Source organism: Terrapene carolina, unplaced genomic scaffold (assembly GCF_002925995.2).
Source record: "Terrapene carolina triunguis isolate 2854851 unplaced genomic scaffold, T_m_triunguis-2.0 Scaffold66, whole genome shotgun sequence".
NCBI classification, from domain to species: Eukaryota; Metazoa; Chordata; order Testudines; family Emydidae; genus Terrapene; species Terrapene triunguis.
In genome coordinates this window covers 25,140,619-25,163,371 of record NW_020664417.1, presented here as the reverse complement: position 1 = coordinate 25,163,371, position 22,753 = coordinate 25,140,619, and the positions used below count along the sequence as shown (strand labels likewise).

General features: G+C 40.8%; 1 protein-coding gene across 1 annotated transcript in view; it reads right to left on the bottom strand.

The window, feature by feature from the left end:
* GUCY1B1 (guanylate cyclase 1 soluble subunit beta 1) overlaps positions 1-22,753 on the bottom strand; it is a 51,627-nt gene that overhangs the window by 1,392 nt on the left and 27,482 nt on the right. Inside the window, exons 6-13 of the mRNA XM_026647866.1 lie at positions 18,065-18,295; positions 16,976-17,092; positions 15,222-15,355; positions 14,100-14,297; positions 10,389-10,626; positions 9,800-9,940; positions 5,153-5,307; positions 4,198-4,324 (exon numbers count right to left, since the gene is read on the bottom strand). Of these exons, the coding sequence (XP_026503651.1) occupies positions 4,198-4,324; positions 5,153-5,307; positions 9,800-9,940; positions 10,389-10,626; positions 14,100-14,297; positions 15,222-15,355; positions 16,976-17,092; positions 18,065-18,295 (1,341 nt within the window). The remainder of the gene's footprint in view (positions 1-4,197; positions 4,325-5,152; positions 5,308-9,799; positions 9,941-10,388; positions 10,627-14,099; positions 14,298-15,221; positions 15,356-16,975; positions 17,093-18,064; positions 18,296-22,753) is intronic.

The window sequence follows — 22,753 nt, the reverse complement described above, 5'->3', positions numbered from 1 at the left end:
AGGCACAGAGTCCCTCCAGCCATTTATGCTGCAGCATGTGAAGTCAAAGAGATTGCTGTTGCAGGAAGGAATATGTTTGGGATAAGATTGGGGAACCAGCAGTGTGAGAAGTGAAGAGTCTCTGAAAATGGGAAACACGGGGTATGAGGCATCTGGAGGGACCTTAGCAATACTTACATCAGCTGCCTCCAACATGGTGGATGCTATATTAAGTAACCAATATTTTTATTCCCTATTCCCTTTATTTTGGCTGCAATTTCTACCATTTTTGGAATGCTGTAAACCATAAAAAGGTAAAAAAAAAAAAACAAAAAAAAAAAACCTGAGCTTTTCTACTAACTGGGCCGTCCTAGTTCTGTGTTTTTTAAAACAAACCTGCCTGTCAGGAGTGAAGCTGCAGCTGCTCTTTGTTCTAAAAACATGTAAACAACGGCATCAGGAACTGCAAAACAAGAGATAGAGCCAGAGCTACTGTGGCCAATGCTCAGTTCAAACGCAGTCCTAAAATTGTTGAGTGCTTAAGTGGAGAACAGAAAAAGAACACAAAATGCAAGCAAATAGGGTGCTTGGAAAGCAGAGCCTCCTAGGAGGTAATTATGTTGCACTATGTTACTGGATGACACAGGTAAGAGGTCCTGAGCCTCTACAACTTCCATTGCTATCTATTGACACTGCAGAGGCTCAGGGCCTTTTAAGGTTTGGCATAAAATCTCTATCCATTTGCTGAAAACATTTACCTCTCCTGTTAATTATTGTGATCTAATTAGCAGAAGGTGATTTCATCACTGCCTTCTGGGATGAAGGGGACAGAAGTGGCATATTACCAACAATCAGAATCAAGAGATAATGGAGGTAAAAAAGAAGTTCACTGGTGTATTGGAGAGAACAACTAGCAGGAAGATGGTCCAGTTAATTTAAGAAATCTTTTTAATCTCTAACTGATTCTATGATTTACTCCTTGCAATATGAAGGAATGTTCTTACTGGATATGAGAGACAAAGTGGGTGAGATAATATCGTTTACTGGACCAATTTCTGTTGGTGAGAGAGGCATGCTTTTGAGCTTACACCAAGCTCTTCTTCTGTGATGGGAGGAGTCCTACTGTACAGGAATATTGTATTTGTGTGTGCATCTGAATTTAGGAAGGAGCTAAAACAAAGAGATCCCTGGCTTTTATCAGACAAGGAAATAATTCTATTGGTCCACCCAGGGCCGGCTCCAGGGTTTTTGCCGCCCCAAGCGGCGGGGGGGGGGGGAGAGGAGCCGCAATCGTGATTGGCGGTAGCTCCACTGTGCTGCTTTCTTCTTCGGCAGCAATTCGGCGGTAGGTCGTTCCCTCCAAGAGGGACCGAGGGACCCGCTGCCAAATTGCCACCAAAGAGCCTGACGTGCCGCCCCTTCCCCTTGGCGCCCTAAGAGGCAGAAGGCCTTTATGTAGCACATGGTCTGAGGCAAAGCTAGAAGAATTGCTTTATCCAGAACACAATTGAGCTTTCCTACTTCTGGGAGGAAAGGTAAAGGTCTATTCTCCACCGCACATCAGGGACTTATTCTTTTGGGGGAGGTCTCTGCTTAGGCCACATCTACAGAAACTGTTAGGTCAGCTATCCAGAAAGAGATTGAGTAGAACCAAAAAGCTTGTGTTGTTGTACTGTGATAAGGAGCGCTACAATGCTTTGTAAAACAAATAACTTAGTTATAACTCTTAACACTAGAGTGAAATAATCCTGTGTGTAACCCATACAATGGATAGCTCTATCAAAAAATTACACAAGTCTTTTAGTTAAAATATACCAAATGGTATTCTAAAGGTACTGTGCTGTACTTTCTATAAGTGTTTTAGAAATAGCTAATGATTTGTGAAAGGGTAAATGAAAATGAGTCAGCAGAGCGACTCATTAATATGAACAATTTAAACAGTTGTCTATTGTTAATCATTTATCTTACAGTAGCATCTAGCCTTCTGAGCAAAAACCTGGGAACCAGCAACTCCTGAGTTCTAATGACATCTCCGACTTTGGCTATAAGCAAGTTGTGATGGAGTGGGACTGTTCTTAATGGTTCCTCTGAATACTGTGTGGGTGCCTCAGTTTCCCCTATGCATTTCTTAAGTCTCCAGTGTGCATAAATGGCCAACACTCTGTATCCTGGCAACAAATGGCTGGGGCCCTTCCCCCCTGCAAGGGACTAGCTAAAGGTAAACAAAGAGATCATGTGACCTCCTGGCCTGGGAAAGAGACAAAGGCCAGAAAGGAGGGGCTGGAGGGGGTTTTCAGTTTGGGGCTGACTGGGGACAGGAAATGAGTGCAGACAGGGTTGTCTGGCTCGCTGGGCCCCAGAATGGACCCGGCTGAGGGATCCCTACCTACAAGCTCTGTTTTAGACCGTGTTCCTGTTATCTAATAAACCTCTGTTTTACTGGCTGGCTAAGAGTCACGTCTGACTGCGAAGCGGGGGTGCGTGCAGGACCCTCTGGCTTCCCCAGGACCCTGCCTGGGTGGACTCACTGTGGGAAGTGCACGGAGGGGCATATGCGGAATGCTCCAAGGTCAGACCCAGGAAGGTGAAGCCATATGAGTTTCTTGCCCTGAAAACAGTCTGCTCCAAGGGAGAGGAGGCTCCCCAAAGTTCTGACTGGCTTTGTGGGGAGCAGTTCCAGAGCATTGCCCGCGAACTCTGTGACACAAGTTACTTGCAATCAAATTGTCAAAAGTTGTCATTAATCATGGGTTTCTCAATGTTTAGGAGTTCAATTTGAAACACCTTAGACTTGGTTTTCAGAAGTGCTGACCACCTGTAATTCCATCTGAAATCAATGGGAGGTGCAGGTACTTAGTGCTTTTGGAAATCAAGCCCCAGGTGTCTCTAGCTGGGTTCCTTTGCCTCAGTTTCCTCCTCTGTAAAAGAGGATTAACATGTTGCCTTTACCTACCTACCTCCTAAGGGGATTGAGAGAATGAATAAGTTAGTGTTAATAAAAAGCTTTTAAGATAATTGCTACATAATGAAAATACTAAATATTAGTAATACCACAAGCAGCCTTGATATATGAACCCTTTTAAAATCTATTTTAAATACATGTCTAGGCTAAAGCAGGTAGTACCTACCTGGCTGTGCATTCCTCTCTAATATTACATTTAAAAATAACATGTGTTATTACTTATATTGCTTATAATGTAGGGAAAAGTGAAAAATGTTTTGATAAAACCTCTTTTACCTCTGACTATGGATCTCAAAGGGAAATGTCAGTCATATGAAACTATGGTATATTCTGCAATGGGTATAAAACACAACTAGCAAAGTATCATCAAAAGGTGACACACAGAAATTAATGAAAGGTTATGGAGTCTGTGCTAAAGACTACAGATAAGTTTTCTAGAGAAAATATAGACTGTTCCCTGAAGTATATTGTCCTGGAATAAGAAATATCAACTTTTAGTAGGTACCATTAAAAAGTCAGCATTTGCTTGTTCAAATACTTGCAGTAAGAACTGTGGGTAAAATTTGCAAAAGTGACTATTTAGGCACTTGGGACTCTGAATGAGACTTGGGCTGCTAAGGCCCAGATTTTTAAAGGTATTTAGATGTTGCTCCTTAAGTCACTTCTGAAAATGGGATTCAGGCTCTGAAGTCACTTCAGTGCTTTTACAAAGTTCGACTCTGTATCTTCCTAAATTAAACATGCAAAAGCCTCTGTCCAGGCAGAACCCTGTGTCCACACAGGGCCCCACTGACTTCAATAGGGAGCCCACACAGAGGTAGTTGCTGGACTTGCATCTAAAAATAGGAGAGACTGCAGTATTTCACTCACTGCAGGCAGGCAAATGGAGAGTTTTCAAATGACACTAACTATAGATGTCAGCTAAATAGAGATGTACTGTATATTACAAAGTCTAATATAATAGAGAAATCTGTAAGAACAGATAAATATTTAAACACTTGGCAATCCCTCAAGGACTTTTTAAAATACAAAAGTGTTTTTTTTAGAGAATGCATAAACAGCAAAGATAAATAATCAAGACCTTTAATCTGCTGTCAAGACAGTAAACACATTAATGGAACAACATTTTACAAAATGGTTCATTTCTTGTAGGGAACATTTAGTTTTGCAAGTGAAAATGGTTCTCAGTGGTTTAGATTAAAGTTCTTGTATTTATGCCTTGTTTTAAAAAAGAATTACTCTTTGGTTAGTCATACCTCTGTCTCTGTACTCTTTCTGGACAAAAACCAAACTTGCATTGGTTCTTTTTTACCCTTCATGGAAACAGGGCCTCTGTGTTGTAGGTGGAATTGAGGATCTGAATTTTCTGGCGACATAAGACACCTGAAATTAAAAACAAACATTAGATTACCCCTCCACACACATACACATACAGAGAAAACATTAAACACGCTACATCTGAGGGCACATTAATTACATTGTCAGGCAATATTGTAGGCTGGGCTTAACATGAATAATTGGACATGGATGATAAATCGATCAGTAGTCTGGAAAAAGAATATTGGTATTAGCTAAGATAAGGGAAAACACCCAGGGAACCATTTACAATGGACAAGGTAATAATGGATAAGATAAGTCTGGAACATAAGATGAGGAAAAGAGTAAGTAATACATGGACAGTAAGTGTACAGAGCATTCTGTACAGGGGTTGGTTCCTACAAAGTAACCAAGCCAATCCCAAAACATGTAATGAAATGTATAGTGAATGCAATGAAATGTGTAAATGTATATGAAGGAAGAAGTTTGCTGCGTAACTTTGGATGTGTGGTACCCCCTATACCAACCCCCTACACTTGAGTCTGGTCAACTCAGTGTAGCTTTGCTTTATACCAAATAAAGGAACCTGAGTGACAAGCCTGGAGTGGATTGAATTCTTGGGTAACCTGAGTGGAAGATGTCTGAGGGGAACCCCAACAAATATCTTAAGGTGGTTATCATGTCTCACCACAAATTCCTGTGGCTGAATATAATTGTTTCCTATGGAAATAGTGATTCACAGTAATGTGACTTGACACAACATTTCATGAAAATACATGTGCTGTAATATACTGAGTGGGATTGTCACTATCACCTCTAAAGTTACTTTAAAGGTACATTGATAAAGTTGTTTCTTTTGAAATTCTTATCAAGAAGGGGTTTTGCATCTCTCACCTGTAGGTGTACTCAGAAACATTGATTTTTCCTTTTTCTCCAGTGGTTTCTGTTCTGCTTGTTAGATTAACAGTGTTTCCAAAGAGACAGTAGCGCGGCATCCTTTGGCCTATGACACCTGTAACCACCTCCCCAGTGTGGATACCTATTGTTATCTTTAACAAGAAAAAGCAAGTTTGAATGTTTTATAGTTCAAGATCAATTTTACTAACTTGATGTTTCCAATGTGACAGACCCAGACCAGTGGGGTACAGGAGTCTGGTAGAGGGCAAATATACTGGTCACTGGATGAGTAGTTTTCTGTTCCCTGAGTGACCAGAGAAGGGGCTGCACTAGAGTAATCAGGAACCTGCTAGAACCAGTTAAGGCAGGCAGGCTAATTAGGACACCTGGAGCCAATTAAGAAGAAGCTGCTAGAATCAATTAAGGCAGGCTAATCAGGGCACCTGGGTTTTAAAAGGAGCTCACTTCAGTTTGTGGTGTGAGTGTGAGGAGCTGGGAGCAAGAGGCGCAAGGAGCGGAGAGTGAGAGGGTGTGCTGCTGGAGGACTGAGGAGCACAAGCGTTATCAGACACGAGGAGGAAGGTCCTGTGGTGAGAATAAGGAAGGTGTTTGGAGGAGGCCATGGGGAAGTAGCCCAGGGAGTTGTAGCTGTCATGCAGCTGTTAAAGGAGGCACTATAGACAGCTGCAGTCCACAGGGCCCTGGGCTGGAACCCGGAGTAGAGGGCGGGCCCGGGTTCCCCCCCAAACCTCCCAATTGACCTGGACTGTGGGTTCTTCCAGAGGGGAAGGTCTCTGGGCTGTTCTCCAACCCACATGGTGAATCTCTGAGGCAGGAAAATCCGCCAATAAGCGCAGGACCCACCAAGATAGAGGAGGAACTTTGTTACACCAACTAAATATATATAATATGCATTTTTTAAATGCTGGAGTTCATCTTTTATAAGACACCAGTCTTGATTCTTTATCGCCTTATACCATGTGTAATCATTTACTGCTGTGCAGACTGAGTCTAAAATACTATTCATTCAGAATGGTAGCATTCTACACCCACTTTGCACAGCTGTACATGACTACACAAAGTGCATGGCAGTGGAAAATCAGGCCCACTTTTTCAAAGCAGGACAGCAGATTCGGCTGGAGAAGAATTATCTTGACACAGGATACTGATGACTGCAGGCTCTCTTCTGAGGCCCACTCCACAAATCCTGGAGCAGAAGTGTGCTGGTGGTGGGGAATAGAGACTAAGGGCCACAACGGAAGCTGTTAGGATGATTCTGTGTGGCACTGCCACCTGTAGGAACCCTCTAGGGCTATCTAAGTTACATCAGGTGTCATTTCAACCTCTGTAGCAGCCCACAACTGGAAGGATACAAAGGTGGCTTCACATCACCATAGTCCCATGCCCAGGCTGTGAGTTTTGTGTTGCACCCCCCAAAGGAAGAGCATAAGAATACACTCGTTGATTTTAATGAGTTGTCAGTGTAACTCAGAGCAGAATTTGGCTACTGTTCATGTTACCTAAGCCACCTGGAGACTTCAAACACAGAGGTTTACATATTAGGTGCACAGGACACAAGGTGACTTTTATATATATACATATATTCTTGTTTTAAAAAGGAACATAAGGATTTTGAAGTTAAAACTTAGAGTAATGAGCAACTTTTAAGTCTAACATATGGCATACTGTCTTTATAAATGCTAGCTTCTAATCTGAACTGAGCACACAGATACATAACTCAAAAATCTCAGGTGTGAACACATCTGCAAGGGTGATAGAATGCCTTCCTTTTCCTTTCACCAAGTCCATTGCCTGAAATTAATGACTAACCCCATCTGATCACCAAGGTGCACAGCACATCTTGGATAGCACAGGGCAGTACTTATAATATTAATAATGTCTGAATTACACAGCTTTTTTGTAAAATCATCAGGCCAAATTCTCTATTACAGGAGCATATATCCAATTGAGCTTCTCCAGAGTGAGAGCCCGCCTCTTGTTAAAATAGGTCTTCTGTGAGATTGTTTTATTTCTGCTGCATTCAGAATAATTTCTATTTTTGCTAACGAGCGGCATGATTCCACTCTCAGGAAAACTGGTGTAAATCATGAGTACTTCCAATGGAGCCTTGAAAAATGGCCTCTTTCTATAAATGATGATTGAATAATTCAATCATCATGCCTAAAGTAATCAAAAAATGGGTGGGAGTAATTATTTTAAAAACAAATAGTTTGGTTCCTGTTTTGATTAAATTAAGCAGTTATTGAATTAAGTGGAAGGCACCATCATACATTTTTCCATACAAATTATGAGGTACACTGACTCAGAATTAAGAACTTGTCCCTTTCCATGAAACCCTGTACATATACAAACTAATTTGGAACTGGGAAAACCTTGCAATTATTTCACTACATTTTTAACAAAGCCCAATTCATATACTGTAACAACTGGCTCCAAATTTATAATTCTACAAGAACATTGTAGCACTTAGAGGAGAGGAAAGTGATCAGGAACAGTGAGCATCGATTCACCAAGGGCAAGTCATGCCTGACTAACCTAATTGCCTTCTATGAGGAGATAACTGGGTCTGTGGATGAGGGGAAAGCAGTGGATGTGTTATTCCTTGACTTTAGCAAAGCTTTTGATACGGTCTCCCACAGTATTCTTGCCAGCAAGTTAAAGAAGTATGGGCTGGATGAATGGACTATAAGGTGGATAGAAAGCTGGCTAGATCGTCAGACTCAATGGGTATTGATCAACGGCTCCAAGTCTAGTTGGCAGCCCATTTCAAGCGGACTGCCCCAAGGGTCGGTCCTGGAGCCAGTTTTGTTCAATAACTTCAATGATCTGGAGGATGGCGTGGACTGCACTCTCAGCAAGTTTTCAGATGACACTAAACTGGGAGGAGTGGTAGATACGCTGGAGGGTAGGGATAGGATACAGAGGGACCTAGACAAATTAGAGGATTGGGCCAAAAGAAACCTGATGAGGTTCAACAAGGACAAGTGCAGAGTCCTGTACTTAGGACGGAAGAATCCCATTCACTGTTACAGACTAGGGACCGAATGGCTAGGAAGCAGTTCTGCAGAAAAGGACCCAGGGGTTACAGTGGACAAGAAGCTGGATATGAGTCAACTGTGTGCCCTTGTTGCCAAGAAGGCTAACAGCATTTTGGGCTGTATAAGTAGGGGCGTTGCCAGCAGATTGAGGGACGTGAGGCCTCACCAATGTCGAATAGAGGGGAATGATCATCTGGAGTACTGTGTCCAGTTTTGGGCCCCACACTACAAGAAGGATGTAGAAAAATTGGAAAGAGTCCAGCGGAGGGCAACAAAAATGATTAGGGGGCTGGAGCACATGACTTAATAGGAGAGGCTGAGGGAACTGGGATTGTTTAGTCTGCAGAAGAGAAGAATGAGGGGGGATTTGATAGCTGCTTTCAACTACCTGAAAGGGGGTTCCAAAGGGGATGGATCTAGACTGTTCTCAGTGGTACCTGATGACAGAACAAGGAGTAATGGTCTCAAGTTGCAGTGTGGGAGGTTTAGGTTGGATATTAGGAAAAACTTTTTCACTAGGAGGGAGGTGAAGCACTGGAATGGGTTACCTAGGGAGGTGGTGGAATCTCCTTCCCTAGAGGTTTTTAAGGTCAAGCTTGACAAAGCCCTGGCTGGGATGATTTAGTTGGGATTTGGTCCTGCTTTGAGCAGGGGGTTGGACTAGATGACCTCTTGAGGTCCCTTCCAACCCTGATATTCTATGATTCTATGAGCCAGCAGGATTTCTTACCTATGGAGGATCCCAACCACTTAATATATAATGATTTTATTCAGTGATAAAAAGGTCACAAGTGAATCATGGTACATCCACTTAAAGATGTACCATGGGGTTTTTGTGGCTCAGTTTCATACAGACATGATGCTTATTAGCAAAGAAGCTTCTCACTTTGAAGAATGGGCTAAGTCCTTTAAAAGACTTCTCAGTTATTGCAGAGCATCAAATCAGGCCTTCTCCACTTCTATACTCACAAATACAGTGAAACACCCAGGACCTAATAAGCTACTGGCAGAAGCAGGGGCAACTCCATTCATGTACATGAGAATGTGCCTGTTTATCCAGCAGTTATTTTTCTGAAAATGAGAGATTATTACAAGATGTCTAATTCTGTGTTAATTCAAAATGTAACTTCTAGTAGTCACAGTACTGCCATTCTCCACTTCAACAAATGCCTAAGGAAACATACATTGCTCTAGAATGAAAGATTTTCCCATGCCGGCTGGTGGCTCTGAACCAGAATCAAAATGGGTTGTTGACAGAACACTATCATTCTGTGCTTCAAGCAAATACATATTGCACTCAGATGGGCAGTTGCAGCTTGCACTGAAATCAATGGCAGCCAAACATACATGGCTATGGGCAGGATTTGGTCCTTAAGATTGGTAAACACAGTAACTATGTTTTGGAGTTTGGGGGGGATAGGTTATACATATCACACATTTCTGTTTCTTCATATCGCTGAAAAGATCACTCATCTTCTAGCAATAATAAAACTTGTGAAGACTGGACTTTGAGTTTTATTGTATCTCAATGGTGGGTTTTTTAAAAATTCAACAGGTCTTTACTGAATCCTGGACAAATACTAACCTGTACAGGCTCTCCATCTACTTGAACCTGTCCTGCTATTTCCATCATATCCAATGCCAGGTGGCAGATAGATCGTGCATGATGAATGCATGGCTCTGGTAGACCACTCACTGTCATATACTTGTCTCCAACTGTTTCCACCTATCAAAACATGTTTGGCAATTATACTTCAGAAAGCTAGAGCTACTGTGATGTTTCTTTTAAGAACGCTAGACACTTCAAATACTTTTCCCTTCATCTTTTTCCATATTCCTAACACATTCTTGGAGATTCATGTATACAACTTCTTAAAATTAGTTGGAGAGCTCACTACTGATTGATTAGCAGCTTATTCTACCTTTATTTACCAAAAAGTACTTATTTTAATGATTGCATGCATTTATTTCAATGTGCAAAGTTCCAAATAAGAGTTCTTCACTCTGTATATTGTTAAAACTAGCAGTGGACGTGTTCTTTTCTTCACTGCAGACTAAATCCACACTAAAGTTGTAAAAACATGTAAAGTCAATGGACTGAACTGAGATTATATTTATTTTATGACACTACCTTATAGCAACACAGTAGCAATGCCCTAAAATCTCATGTTTACCTTATAAACGAACGGATTCCTTCGTGAATCAGTCAGAATATCAAATCTTGTGTAAAGGTCATTTAAAAGATTAACGATTTTCATGGCTCCCTCTCCAGAGGCATGTTTACTGCAGAATGCATTGAATCCAACTATGCCACTGAAAAGAATGGTCACATTATCATACCGCTTAGCTGGCACAGGTCGCTTGTGTCTTAGTTCATTTGCAACAGATGGTGGAAGGACAGAATACAGCAATCTAGACCGGTAAAATAAGTCAGGGATATGAGAGAGAGAGAGAAAATAAATGTATTATTTAAATATGACCCTGAGGGGTTATGATACATTAATGATTTCCAACAGTTAAGTGATGTACAAGGCTTATACTGGAGTCTATTCCTTAAACACCAGGCTCTCATATTCATCAGTGTGGTTCATATGGTTAAAGCAATTACATTACAAACACACGTGCTAGTAGGTCAAAGCCACCACTTAACTACTAAGAAATATATTGATAATTCCTTTGACATAATCTGTTAAAGATACCTGGTAGTACTTTTTTCTTATTCCTAAAGTATGTGGGTCAGATCCTCAGCTGGTGTAACTTGGTTTTGCTCCACTGATTTCAATGGATCTACACCAATTTACACAAGTGTAGTACCTCACCCTGAGGGTTTATTACATTTTTTTCAACAAATCGAACAGTCCATATGACAAAAAGAAAACAGTGTATATTGTAAATCACAATGCAAATTAAAAACTAAATCATACACATAGGCCCATATTCTACCCTCATGTTCACCCCTTTTCAGCTTTTCATCTGCCACTGTACAGAACTCAAACTCAGCAATTTGCCAAAGCGGTAACAATTCAGGACTTAGCAAAAAAATCTGATGGTAACTCAGAAAAAATGATACTACTTTGCAATCTAAAATTATGCATTTTAAAGTTCTGGCAGATCTCATTGGTTATACAGCCTGCAATAAACATTACAGGCTAAGAGAGACAAGAAAGGAATAAACAGGATGAGAAAGATGAGGAAGAGAGATAAGAATAATAGATGGATGCATCTCCCCAAAGAATAATAGATGGAATTTTCTAAAATTACTTTATTTTAAATACATCAAAGTGTTCAGTCTCAATTACTGGAATTACTTAAACTGGTTTTACACATCCCTGATCTCCCTACACAATTCTAAACTCTCTAGCAGCTGATGGGTATAATTGTGGTACCTTCTGGCATGTGTGGGAAAAAGGGAGGGAAAGAGTGTGCAGGGAGTTTTTCCTCCCTTTATGCAATGTCATACAAGAAATCATGTGTCTTGGTCCTTGTCATCACCAAGTACAAGGAATGAGGTAGAGTTCTGGTGTCAGGGACAGCAAATTCAAGAGATTTCACTGGAGCTACTTACATGAGCAAGGGCTACTTTCATAAGTAAAGGTTGGATGGCTGAGTCCTATTTCTATGCTAAGATTCAAACTTCTGTCATTTTTGCTGTAAGTCTGTTCTGAAAACCATGGGCAGAATTGTTTTGCCATCTGATGGTACTAACATCTATCGGACTTAAGTGAGTTTACAAGTAAGCAAAGGTGGCAGGATTGGACCCAAAATCCCTACTGAAGAGTATATGCTTTTCTAGGTTTTGGTGAGGAAGGGAATTATTTATAAATACACATTAGCAGCAACAGAAAAATCACCTCTGAGCATGTCCAAAATGCATCCACTTAAATATTATTAAAGCCTTTTGTGATATCACTGTACGTTTTCTCTCATTACATTTTTGAGTATTGGGGCTGATGCTCTCAGACTGCTGCTCAGAGAGATCCCACTCCTGCAATCAGCCCTGTGCAGGTGGCCTCCTCTTCCTGCATGAAGTCCCACTAACCACAATGGGACACTGTGTGAGGATGGGGGGTTGCCCATATAGATCGGATCGCAGGATCCGAGCCAAGTTTGGGTCAGGGAGATTTTAAAAGCCTCACAAAGTCAAATCGCATAAGCCTCCACAAAACAAACCATATCAAAACAAAGAACTGTAGTGATACTTTAGAGAGGAAACAATCCCTGGCATGAAGAAAATTTTGAAGTTTTTAACGGATTCCACAATATACTGGAAATTTTAAACTTTCATTTTAAAAAAGGTGATCTTATACTGATGTGCTGCAGCCCCTGCTAACCAAGTCTTGTAGAAAAATGTCTCCAGCTAAAGAAGAGAAGCGGCAAAGGTAGGAACATACCACTCTCACACTCTATTCACCTCAATGAGGTGTGAAATTCAAAGCCTAACTGAGACAATTTAAATGCTAACATTTTAAAAGAGATACATGTTTTCTTTGTTTAAAAAAAAAAAAAAGACTCAAATTGCATGCAAAAATGGTTCGGACAAAGTTAAAAATTAGAAATGCAAAAGCTACACTTCTAACAGCAGAAGTTGTGCATTACACACATACAGCATTTTCAATCCCTAGTTTCCTATTTTAATGTGCACCTTGAAACTATTATTGCTATGTATGTCTTTAATCTAATATTGTATACGGATGCCAAAAAACATAGAATTTGCAACATGGCTCAATGAATACTGTCACCGGAATCCTAACTTTTAGATTTTCTGATTTTTTTTGTGCAACCTTTCTGTTGCATTAAATATAGTTATGGACTATTTTCTGGCATGTGTTAGAGCAATAATTGATGCTGCCTTTCCTATTAGGTGCCAAACAGGTTACTGTTCACTGATGGTAAAAGTGTTTCTACAAGTCAAACAAACATAAATAAAAAGTAGGGTTTTTTTAAGCTTCCTTTGTTTTTCAGTTCCTCAACTCATCATTTTCTTGCCACTCATTTACAGTGACAGCCACCACTCTACAGGATAAGCAATAGGACAACAGACTTGACGGCAGGACATTGTCAACATCCCTATTAGGTACTGACAGACCTGGAGAAACTTTGCTACTACAACACTGAGTATTTTTCAAATAGGACATTTGACTGCTAGTCAAATCCTGCTTGTCTCAGAGCCAGTTACTTAATTTACCAGTAACTAGTCTTCTCTCTGAGTCCTGTCTAGCGATCATTATGTAATAGTAATAATTTGCATGTTCAATGTATTGTGCACTAGTTCTACTCTCACAAGGCATAGAAAAGCCAATTCATAGCATCATACCATAGCAGGACTTTAAATAGTCTCTTATTTTTGGCTGCCTATAGACTGTAATACAGTTTTCAAATAAGAAAATCAAATTCCTTGTAGTCTGATTGTGTTTTCTGTCATTTTCAAATTTAAATTTTCATAATTAAATGTTACATATGGTAGATCAAGAATTATTTAATATTTTATTATTTCTCTCAATGTTATTTCAAATGGCCTGACCCCTATGAATTATCTTCTTTATTTACAGGGCACACAGTAAATTATAGAATGATTTCTGCATCATTGGCACTTTGTCACTAGCTCTGCCTAACGCAGCCTCAGTAAGATGTTTTCCTGGAACACTGCTCTCTTAGGTCATTTCTAAAGCTATGGGGACTGTTGGTTCACTTTAGTTTTTAGCTCTTTACAGCAAAGAAGGTAAGGAATCCTTCAGTTTTCTATGCATGTGGTATTCTATATTGCAGCTAATGTTTGAGAACCTTCAGACTATACAACATTATAAAGACAAAAAAGTTTGTGCTTTCTTGGCTCCACAATTACCAGCCGTTTTTGTTCCAGTTTAAAACTGGGAATTAATTCTTACGTGTCTGTCTTTTTCTTCTCATCTTCCAGTGCTCTTAGTGTGTGCTGAAGTCTGTCTGTGAGGATCTCCAGTTCTTGAGTCAGCTTGTATTCCTCTCTGAACTGCTCTCCCAAAAGGACTAGGTCACGGGTAGCATCATGCAATGGAATGTCACTCAGATATAACCCTCTTCGAGTTAAATCATCCAAGTTCATCACACTGTTATATAGAGAAATGTATTTCATTATAAAATGAAATGCACATTAAAGTAAACTCGCCTAAGGGATCCTTTAAAATATTGATTAGTAGCAGGGGTTGGGGTTAAATGGGTAAATAGTGAGGTAATACTTTTAATTAAACAATTGGGAGTACGGTAAAACAAGTAGCTTCCATCAACTATCTTGTAATTGTACACATTAATGCATGTCTTTATTGTACAGGTGCATACAGAGCCCTGATTGATGCATTTTATAAATGTCTAAAATAACCCCCCCACACACAAATAATAGCAATGCTATTATAATCTACTGGTCAGTGTGTGTTACCAGTCTCCCACCTGTGCCTGCTCCACAAAGGATATGAATGTGTTATCTCACTGCTACAAGACTGATCCTTTAGCAAAACTATAAAGGTTTATGCTTTTAGCGCTGAAAGTCCTCAGTTCAATCCCTCGTCACAATCAAGATGACAGTTGTCATGCTATGACGTGAGTCCATTACATAATTTATTTTCCAAATTAATTTTCCAGCTGATTCTTAAATAACACTGCATCTCACTGTGAAAACTGCATTGAAACTACTATTCGAGCGCGTTGCCAGATGAGAAACTGATTCCTAGTTCTTAGGGTTATGAAATTCATAAACCAAATGTCACGACTTATTAAAAACCACTCAGTTAATGAGGTGTTCTGCTTAGAAAAAGGTGGGATAATATGTCCCAATGTTTGTAATGAATGATTTTATGAATGCACCACATTCTGTTCTCTACATGCAATTCCCTTATATCACTGGCCTTTCACCACTATAACTTAGAACAGAATCTGGTCCAGTGAGGTTCTGTAATCATACACGCATTTAGAGACACTCTTGCAATTTGGTGGCTATTCCGCATTGTCAAATACAGTACTTTTATTGCTTAAAATACCTTGGAGAACAAAGAAAGAGAATACTGTCTGCTTCAGGTAAGTAGATCATTTGACCTTTGAGGCGTAAGCAGCTGATTTCTGTGCCAGTTAGTTCATCTTCACACTCCAACTTTTCTACATCCAACAATCCTTCCTTGTAATGAAAAAGTGATAATAATTAAATAACAATAATGATTCCTGTGTTACTTCACCAGGCACATGTGCATGTGCACATGCAAACAGACACACGTAAACCTTCACTAGAGGAAAGATCAGGATGTCTGGAATCTATACATGAAGCATAGACTACACTGAAGACCAAATGAACTGGATTCTTGAACATGCCAAACTATAGTATTTTTAACTTTTCTAAGGTTTCCTATCTCCATTACGTTAGTGTCTTTCTTTGCCTACACAACTACTACTTCCCAGTTTCTTCTGATTTCTTCAAAACAGTTTGATATTTAGCTTGCGCTGACTTTCTTTTGTCTGCATTATGTTTTTGTTAATTGCCTCATGTTGACACTGAGACTACGTGCATGCACTTTGCGGGTTTTGTCCTCCTTTTCCTCTGTTAGATGTCATTTCTCAAACTGAGGGTCTGATCCTGTCAGTGCATATGCAAGACATCTCCTTCAATCTTCTGGGATATTACTTTGAGTAAATAAGCAAGTTACCTGGTATAGCAGTTGCTACTTCATGTGCTGCACTCATTTACATGAGTTTGCCTGGCTCTCTTGCCCGTCTATAGAAGAGGAAGCGGGAACATGTTGCGGTTGAAGAGTGAGTGTGTGTGTGTGTGTGTGTGTGTGTGTGGAAGGGCCCAAGCAGTGATATGCTACATGCTGGACTCCCAAACTATTATGTAGTTGCTTCTCCCCCAAAACCAGGAGCAACTGCTGTTATGCAGGTTTCAGAGTGGTAGCCGTGTTAGTCTGTATCAGCAAAAACAATGAGGAGTCCTTGTGGCACCTTAGAGACTAACAAATTTATTTAGGCATAAGCATTTCAAACAGTAGACTGACAAAAACAGACTCCAATGTGAAACTTCAGAACTAGAATTAATTTGCAAACTGGACACCATCAAATTAGGCCTGAATAAAGACTGGGAGTGGTTGGGTCATTACAAAACCTAAACCTAATTTCCCCCATACTAATTTTCCCCTACTATTACTAACACCTTCTTGTCTACTGTTTGAAATGCGCCACTCTCATTACCACTACAAAATTTATTTTTCCTCCCTTGGTAGGAGGAAAATTTATTTTTCCTCCCTTTCCTACTGTTAATTGAATTGTCTCGTTAGACTGACCTCACACTTGGTAAGGCAACTCCCATCTTTTCATGTATTCATACCTGCTCCTGTATTTTCCATTTCATGCATCTGATGAAATGGGTTCTAGCCCATGAAAGCTTATGCCCAAATAAATTTGTTAGTCTCTAAGGTGCCACAAGGACTCCTTGTTGTTTTTGTTGTTATACAGTAACTCCTAGTGGAAGGCTGCAGTTCTATAATGTCATTTATTGTACAGGATCGTTGTTTGTAAAGAAGGCATCATAGGTGCAAAAGTATGCACCTCCCTGTATCTGCATCTATAGCCCACCCTAATAACCACATATGAATTCATGCATCTGGCTTTTTCTTGGCCCAAGACACAGAATGGGTTCAGGGCTTACTACTGTGCAAAAGATTTTTGCTGAGAGCCTCTGAGTTTTCTCTTATCTTTGTAAAATGTACTTACTTATTCAAAAGCCAGATGAACGTTATTTGGTTACCTTGCTCCTCAATACAAAGACAGTGTTGATATGTGAGAGGATCCCATGGAAGCTAATATCAATATGAGGTCGAACCAAGGAAAAAACTGACAATAGATTGCAGTTTCCTGGCTGAAGCTAAAACATAAACAAGACAAACAGAAGCTCATTTTCTAAGGAAATAAAGGATTTTTCTACAACCACAAAATATTCACATGGTGACTGTATTTCTTTCACTTCAGATACAATGCAAGGTGGAAGAGAATAGAGACATAGAGAATGCAGATGTACATTCTTTATATAAAATATGAGACTAAACTATGGTTTTCAAGTCATGGCTGTGGTACCTATGTATTTTAAAGTGCAATTCTATTCTGGAAAGTGACTCTGCAAAAATAGCACAGAACCAGCAAGATATGCACAGTGCCTATGTCACTGCATGTCACTGCATGATCTGATTAACACTATCCCCATTAGACCTCTCCCCCTTCCCTTAGATTGTTTACTACACTCCCTAGCTCCATCTTGTCTTAAATTAGATTGTCCGTTTTTCAGGGAAGGGACCACATTATCCTATGAGTTTACACAGTATATAGTATAACAGGGCCCCCAATCCTAAGTGAGAACAACTGTGTTCAGTGGGGTTTCATAGGCATATACTGAGGTCAGAAATCGGCCCTTAAAAAGTGGTAATTAGAACTTAGTTAACACTGATGTTGCTGATGTAAAAGAGCATTCAGCACCCCGTCATACTGCAGCGATGTTAGCTCTACAATGTTAATAAGCCTGAAAAATAATAAAATATTTTTTGTTGTCAAAGAAAGACCCCCTGAATACATGGAGGCCAGAGGTGTTCCAGAAGAAGGTGCTATTTTTACATAGTCCATTTTCAAAGTACAACTGCATTTTAAGGTGAGAATTAAACACTGCACTGTAATGTAGAGAGACAATTGCAAATCTATTTAATGTCTTCACAATTAACCCTTGCAGAATATATCATATCACAATATACCATAAATAAATAAGAAATTATAACAGCACTTGAGTGTTGTTATTAAAATAATATCTAAAACACTTGTTGCAGCTGTTCACATAAGACAATAGTCTGACCTGCGGAAGGACTCTGTATATAGCATTGCCACACTGCGTTACCACCAGATCTCTGTCAAATATTATATGGAAAGGAAAAGCCTTGCAGAAAGTGTAAGGACTGATGCGGGACTCTTGGGTCCCGTTCTCTTCAAATCTGTCAAGGTCTTCATAAAAGTCCTCTTCCTTAGACTCTTTCTCTTCAATTAAAAATTGAGTGTGGTCACACTCTTCATTTCTCTGTTGAATAACCTGGTCAAAAGAAGAGAGAGACTGCATGTAGCAATAACCTCTATCACATGTTAAAAATTGGAATTCTATTGCAAAGACAAGAACACATTTAGAGAAAATAGATACATAAATATCAAAATAATGAGTTCCAGTTCTTGCAAAAATACAGTATTCCCATAGAAATCTCCAGTTTTACAAAGTCTCTACAAATCAAGGGAGGAAAAGCATTTCTTTATTCAATCACAGTTGCTCTTGGCACTAATTGAAGACCACTCAAATATGAACTGTAAATTCTAAATTAAATGGATATGTTTACACCATCTCCAGATCCAGGAAATATGGAGCTACATTCAGCCTTGGATTATGCTTGGTTCTGCTGGTATAGCTCAGAACACAGGACCTCTTGTGAGGGAAAGTGCCCCTGGAAGCTTTTGCATTGCCCAAGCCACCTGCATCTTTATTTCTATGGGGAGCCTGCACCTGGCCAATGGATCCCCCAAAGTAGGCAGTGCTGGCTGGGGAGAGACCACGGCATGGCTAGTCTAAGGATGGGCTCATGCAGCACTTGGCTTCAGGAGACTTCATTTCTGGGGCTCTTATACAGTATGAAACTGCCGTACCATGGTGAACTTTCAAGAAAAAGCAGCAATGCAACCAGCCACCTACCCTCCCCGAGGGTGAAAGAATTCCTTCTTGTTGGAGCAGCCCCTGCTAGCTCAAGGAGGGGCAATTAGCACCTACTTGCACCAGTGAAGGTGGATCAAGTCTATAATGTCTGCAGAACATAAATACAATAGTAAATAGCTGGCTTATAACAAAGAAATAATTCCTCATTACTCCTCACTTTGTAGAAATAAACTAAAGAAAAGCACAAGGCTATTCCCATTTGTAACTCAATATCTGTTACTAAAGAGTGAGGCTTTAGCAAACCAAAGTATACACAAGTGTGAGCGTTTAACAAACTATACACTGTTTTCTTTTTTAACAAATTGTTATGACGTGTTAGAATGTGTTTATTGATGCAGACACAGAAGTGAAATGAGGACAGACAGATGCATGGAATTAAGCGGCCAGCCACAACTTTTATTAAACTATAACATAGGGAAGGGGCGCTTCCTGCCCATCATCCATACTCTTTAATACTAGACATTTAACTGGTTCCGGTGCAGAAGTTATAGGGCTCCTTACCATAAAACCCATAACAGAGGGTAGCTCTCCCTAGCTTACCCGTGGGACTCAGCTCTCTCTAGTATTCCTAGTATTCTCTCCCCACTGAGGGCCACAGAAGGTGCAGCAGGGTGGGGACTTCAGCTTGGGAAAGCCACAAGGTCTCACCCTATCCCATGATCGCTAGGCCCATTGCCAAGTCTTTTACCTCTGGGAACTGTACATTCTCCTAACTGCACTGGAAATGTGGCCACAAGTTCCAATGAATAAATAACTCCTTCCCAGTACCTCAGGTAGGTACTATGTGCATTCCTATTTAACCCACTGTGGCTTGAAGGTGCGGCAAGGAAGGCAAAAAAAACCCCAAACAAACAAAAAAAAATCCTTCCCTGGTCCTCTACCAATTGGCCCATGGGAGAAAAATTCCTTCATGACCGCCAAACAAGCGATTGGCTATACCAGGGGCTGGCAAACTCTGGCACTTGGCTCGCCAGGGTAAGCACCCTGGCGGGCCGGGCCAGTTTGTTTACCTGCCGCGTCCACAGGTTTGGCCGATCGCGGCTCCCACTGGCAGCGGTTCGCCGCTCCGGCCCAATGGGGGCGGCGGGAAGCCACGGCCAGCACATCCCTCGGCCCACGCCGCTTCCCGCCGTCCCGATTGTCCTGGAGCGGCAAACCGTGGCCAGTGGGAGCCGCGATCGGCCGCACGTGTCAGGTAAACAAACTGGTCTGGCCCGCCAGGGTGCTTACCCTGATGAGCCGCGTCCCAGAGGTTGCCGACCCCTGGGCTATACCCACAGCATCTGTCAGGCTGGATTCCCATTCTTAGTTCTGGTGAATTGAGTTCGACTGCTGGAACTGAGTTAAAAGAGGTTTCACATGGCTTCCACACTGGGTTAAATCCTGGGAGATGGGGAATGCTGTCCAATCAGCACCTCTATCCGACACCTCTCTTTGCCCAATCAGCTGGCCTAGAGACTCCTGGGGTGAGAAGCACATACTGTCCCTTAGTGAGTGTCTCCCTCCTCTGTTGCTGGGATGTCCCCCTTCACTGCCAAGCCCATCAAGCTCCCCACCCGTTGCAGCAGGGGAGTGGCATTTTTCACACATCCAGATTGTTCCATTGATTATTAAGACTAGTCTTTAACTTTTGCATGTCTGCTCAGAGCTGGGCAAATATCTGGTGTATTACTGATCACAACAAAGGAAAAAAATAAGGCAATCTTCTATCTGTTTCAATGGGCATGACTGTGTGCAAACTAAGGACCCTGAATTTGCAATCATTACTCATGAAAGCAATAAGGGTTACAGGATCAGGCCCTATAGTTAAAACTAAAAGCATCTTCTCCAAACCACAGCTGTTAATGTGTAATATTTAAAAACCAGCATCATTTCATATGTTCTATTCAGAGGTGTAGCGAGCGCCCTCCGTACCCTCCGACCAGAGGGGGCCCCGCAAGGAAGGGGGCCAAGATGTTACCAAAATTTGGTTCCCATTTTTGCGAGGGGAAACAATATAACAATACTTTGTGCTTCTATGGCATCGGGAGGTCGGGATCTCAAAATGCTTTACAGACATCAAATAATTAAGCTCCAAAATATCTTTGAAAGCACTGATATAATTACAGTCTCCATTTTACACAGAGGAAAGCTGAGTGTCACAGTGACCGAGTGTGGCAGTCCTTTGGACTCCCAGTCTTGTGCATTAAACACAGGCCCATCCTTCCTCTTTGCAGTCCAGTAAAATATGCTATTAACTCCCCTTGGTTTCCTAAAGCCAGATGCTGTTCTCTATGTGCATTATCAAAGTGGAACTCCAGCTCCACAGTGGAAGGTGTTGCAGCGAGTAGTCGCAGTTGGAGAGCCAAGAGTATATATGTGGGGTCGGAAATTACTTGTGGACACACGAAGGAAAAAAAAAATCTGTGGGTTTGTCCACGCACCAGTGTGGCTTAGACCTGTATTTCTTGTGAATACAAAGCTTAAGTGACCCCCATCCCTTCATCTTCCAAGACACCATTACCCTATATCTGAGAGAACGAATGAGGCTGTAGTCATACTGTAGTTAGATAATACTAGTGGTTCTGAAGGGAAGGGAGGATCTCTCTCTCTCTCTCTCTCGCAAATAAAATGTTTTGTTTTGTTTTTTGTCGATAGGGACAACTGGGCCTCTAGAATTTAACAGATTAACCTCTTCCAAAATCCATGGATGTATCACCATTATTAAACTAGGCCTTCCAGATGATCATTTCCATCAGTGACTTTTGTGGGATTAAAGACCAGAGTTTGGATCCCACTTCTAAGAAATGTCATTTACCACAACTGGAAAAAATTGTATAGCTTGGATTAAAAGCTTTTCCATTTTGAAAAAAAATAGTTTTAGAAATTATTTTAAAAATCTCATATTCTAAGGAAATTTCCATGTCAAACATTATATCTTCCAACTCCATTAATATCACCTCATGATAGGTTTCAGAGTAACAGCCGTGTTAGTCTGTATCCGCAAAAAGAACAGGAGTACTTGCGGTCTTGATAGTACTGTACTTGATAGTCTCCCTAGTTCTCTGCTGTCATGCTGAACCTCTTTACAAGTTCTCATCTTTTCTTATTGATAACAAGAGAGCCACAGAAAACTAATCAACCAATAAAGGTTAGGGTTCCACATAAAAAAACAACCATAAAATACTAGCAATTGGCAATCTATTTTTAGCTTTTCACACTAAACATCTCAATGAAGCAATTTCACCATCCACCCCAGTCTCTGCATCAGCATAGGAATTAAAGAGTGTGGGTGAGAGCAAATGCTAATTTCCAAAGTCCTATCATATAGAAGGAGGTGCCAGAACTACTATATATCTCATATATCACAAACCATCTAGCCAGGGTGAGATGTGACCCTACACAGACACAGCAAGCTTTCACAGTTTGATAAAGGCAGCCTGCTATTGTATGTGAGTGCTGTGCTACTCTCCTAACCTTTACAGAATGCAAATATATCAACAGCAGCACAAAGATGCAGTCAGAAACACAATGCAGAATACGGGCTTTGATGTGAGCACTTAACAGGCAGCACCGTGAAAGGCAACTGCAACTCTTCTAATAATTCCAATACAGAAAACATGTATGGAAAGAGGGAACAACTCCATCATTGAATACATAAGAAATGTGAGAAACAAACAAGGTAATTAAATGCCTGAGCCAAAGCCCACTGAAGTCACCAAGAGTCTTTCCTCTAATTTCAATGCACTCTGGACCACATTCTAGACGAGAGTGTACTCAGCTGCCTGTTAAAACTGGTGACCAGGTTAGGTA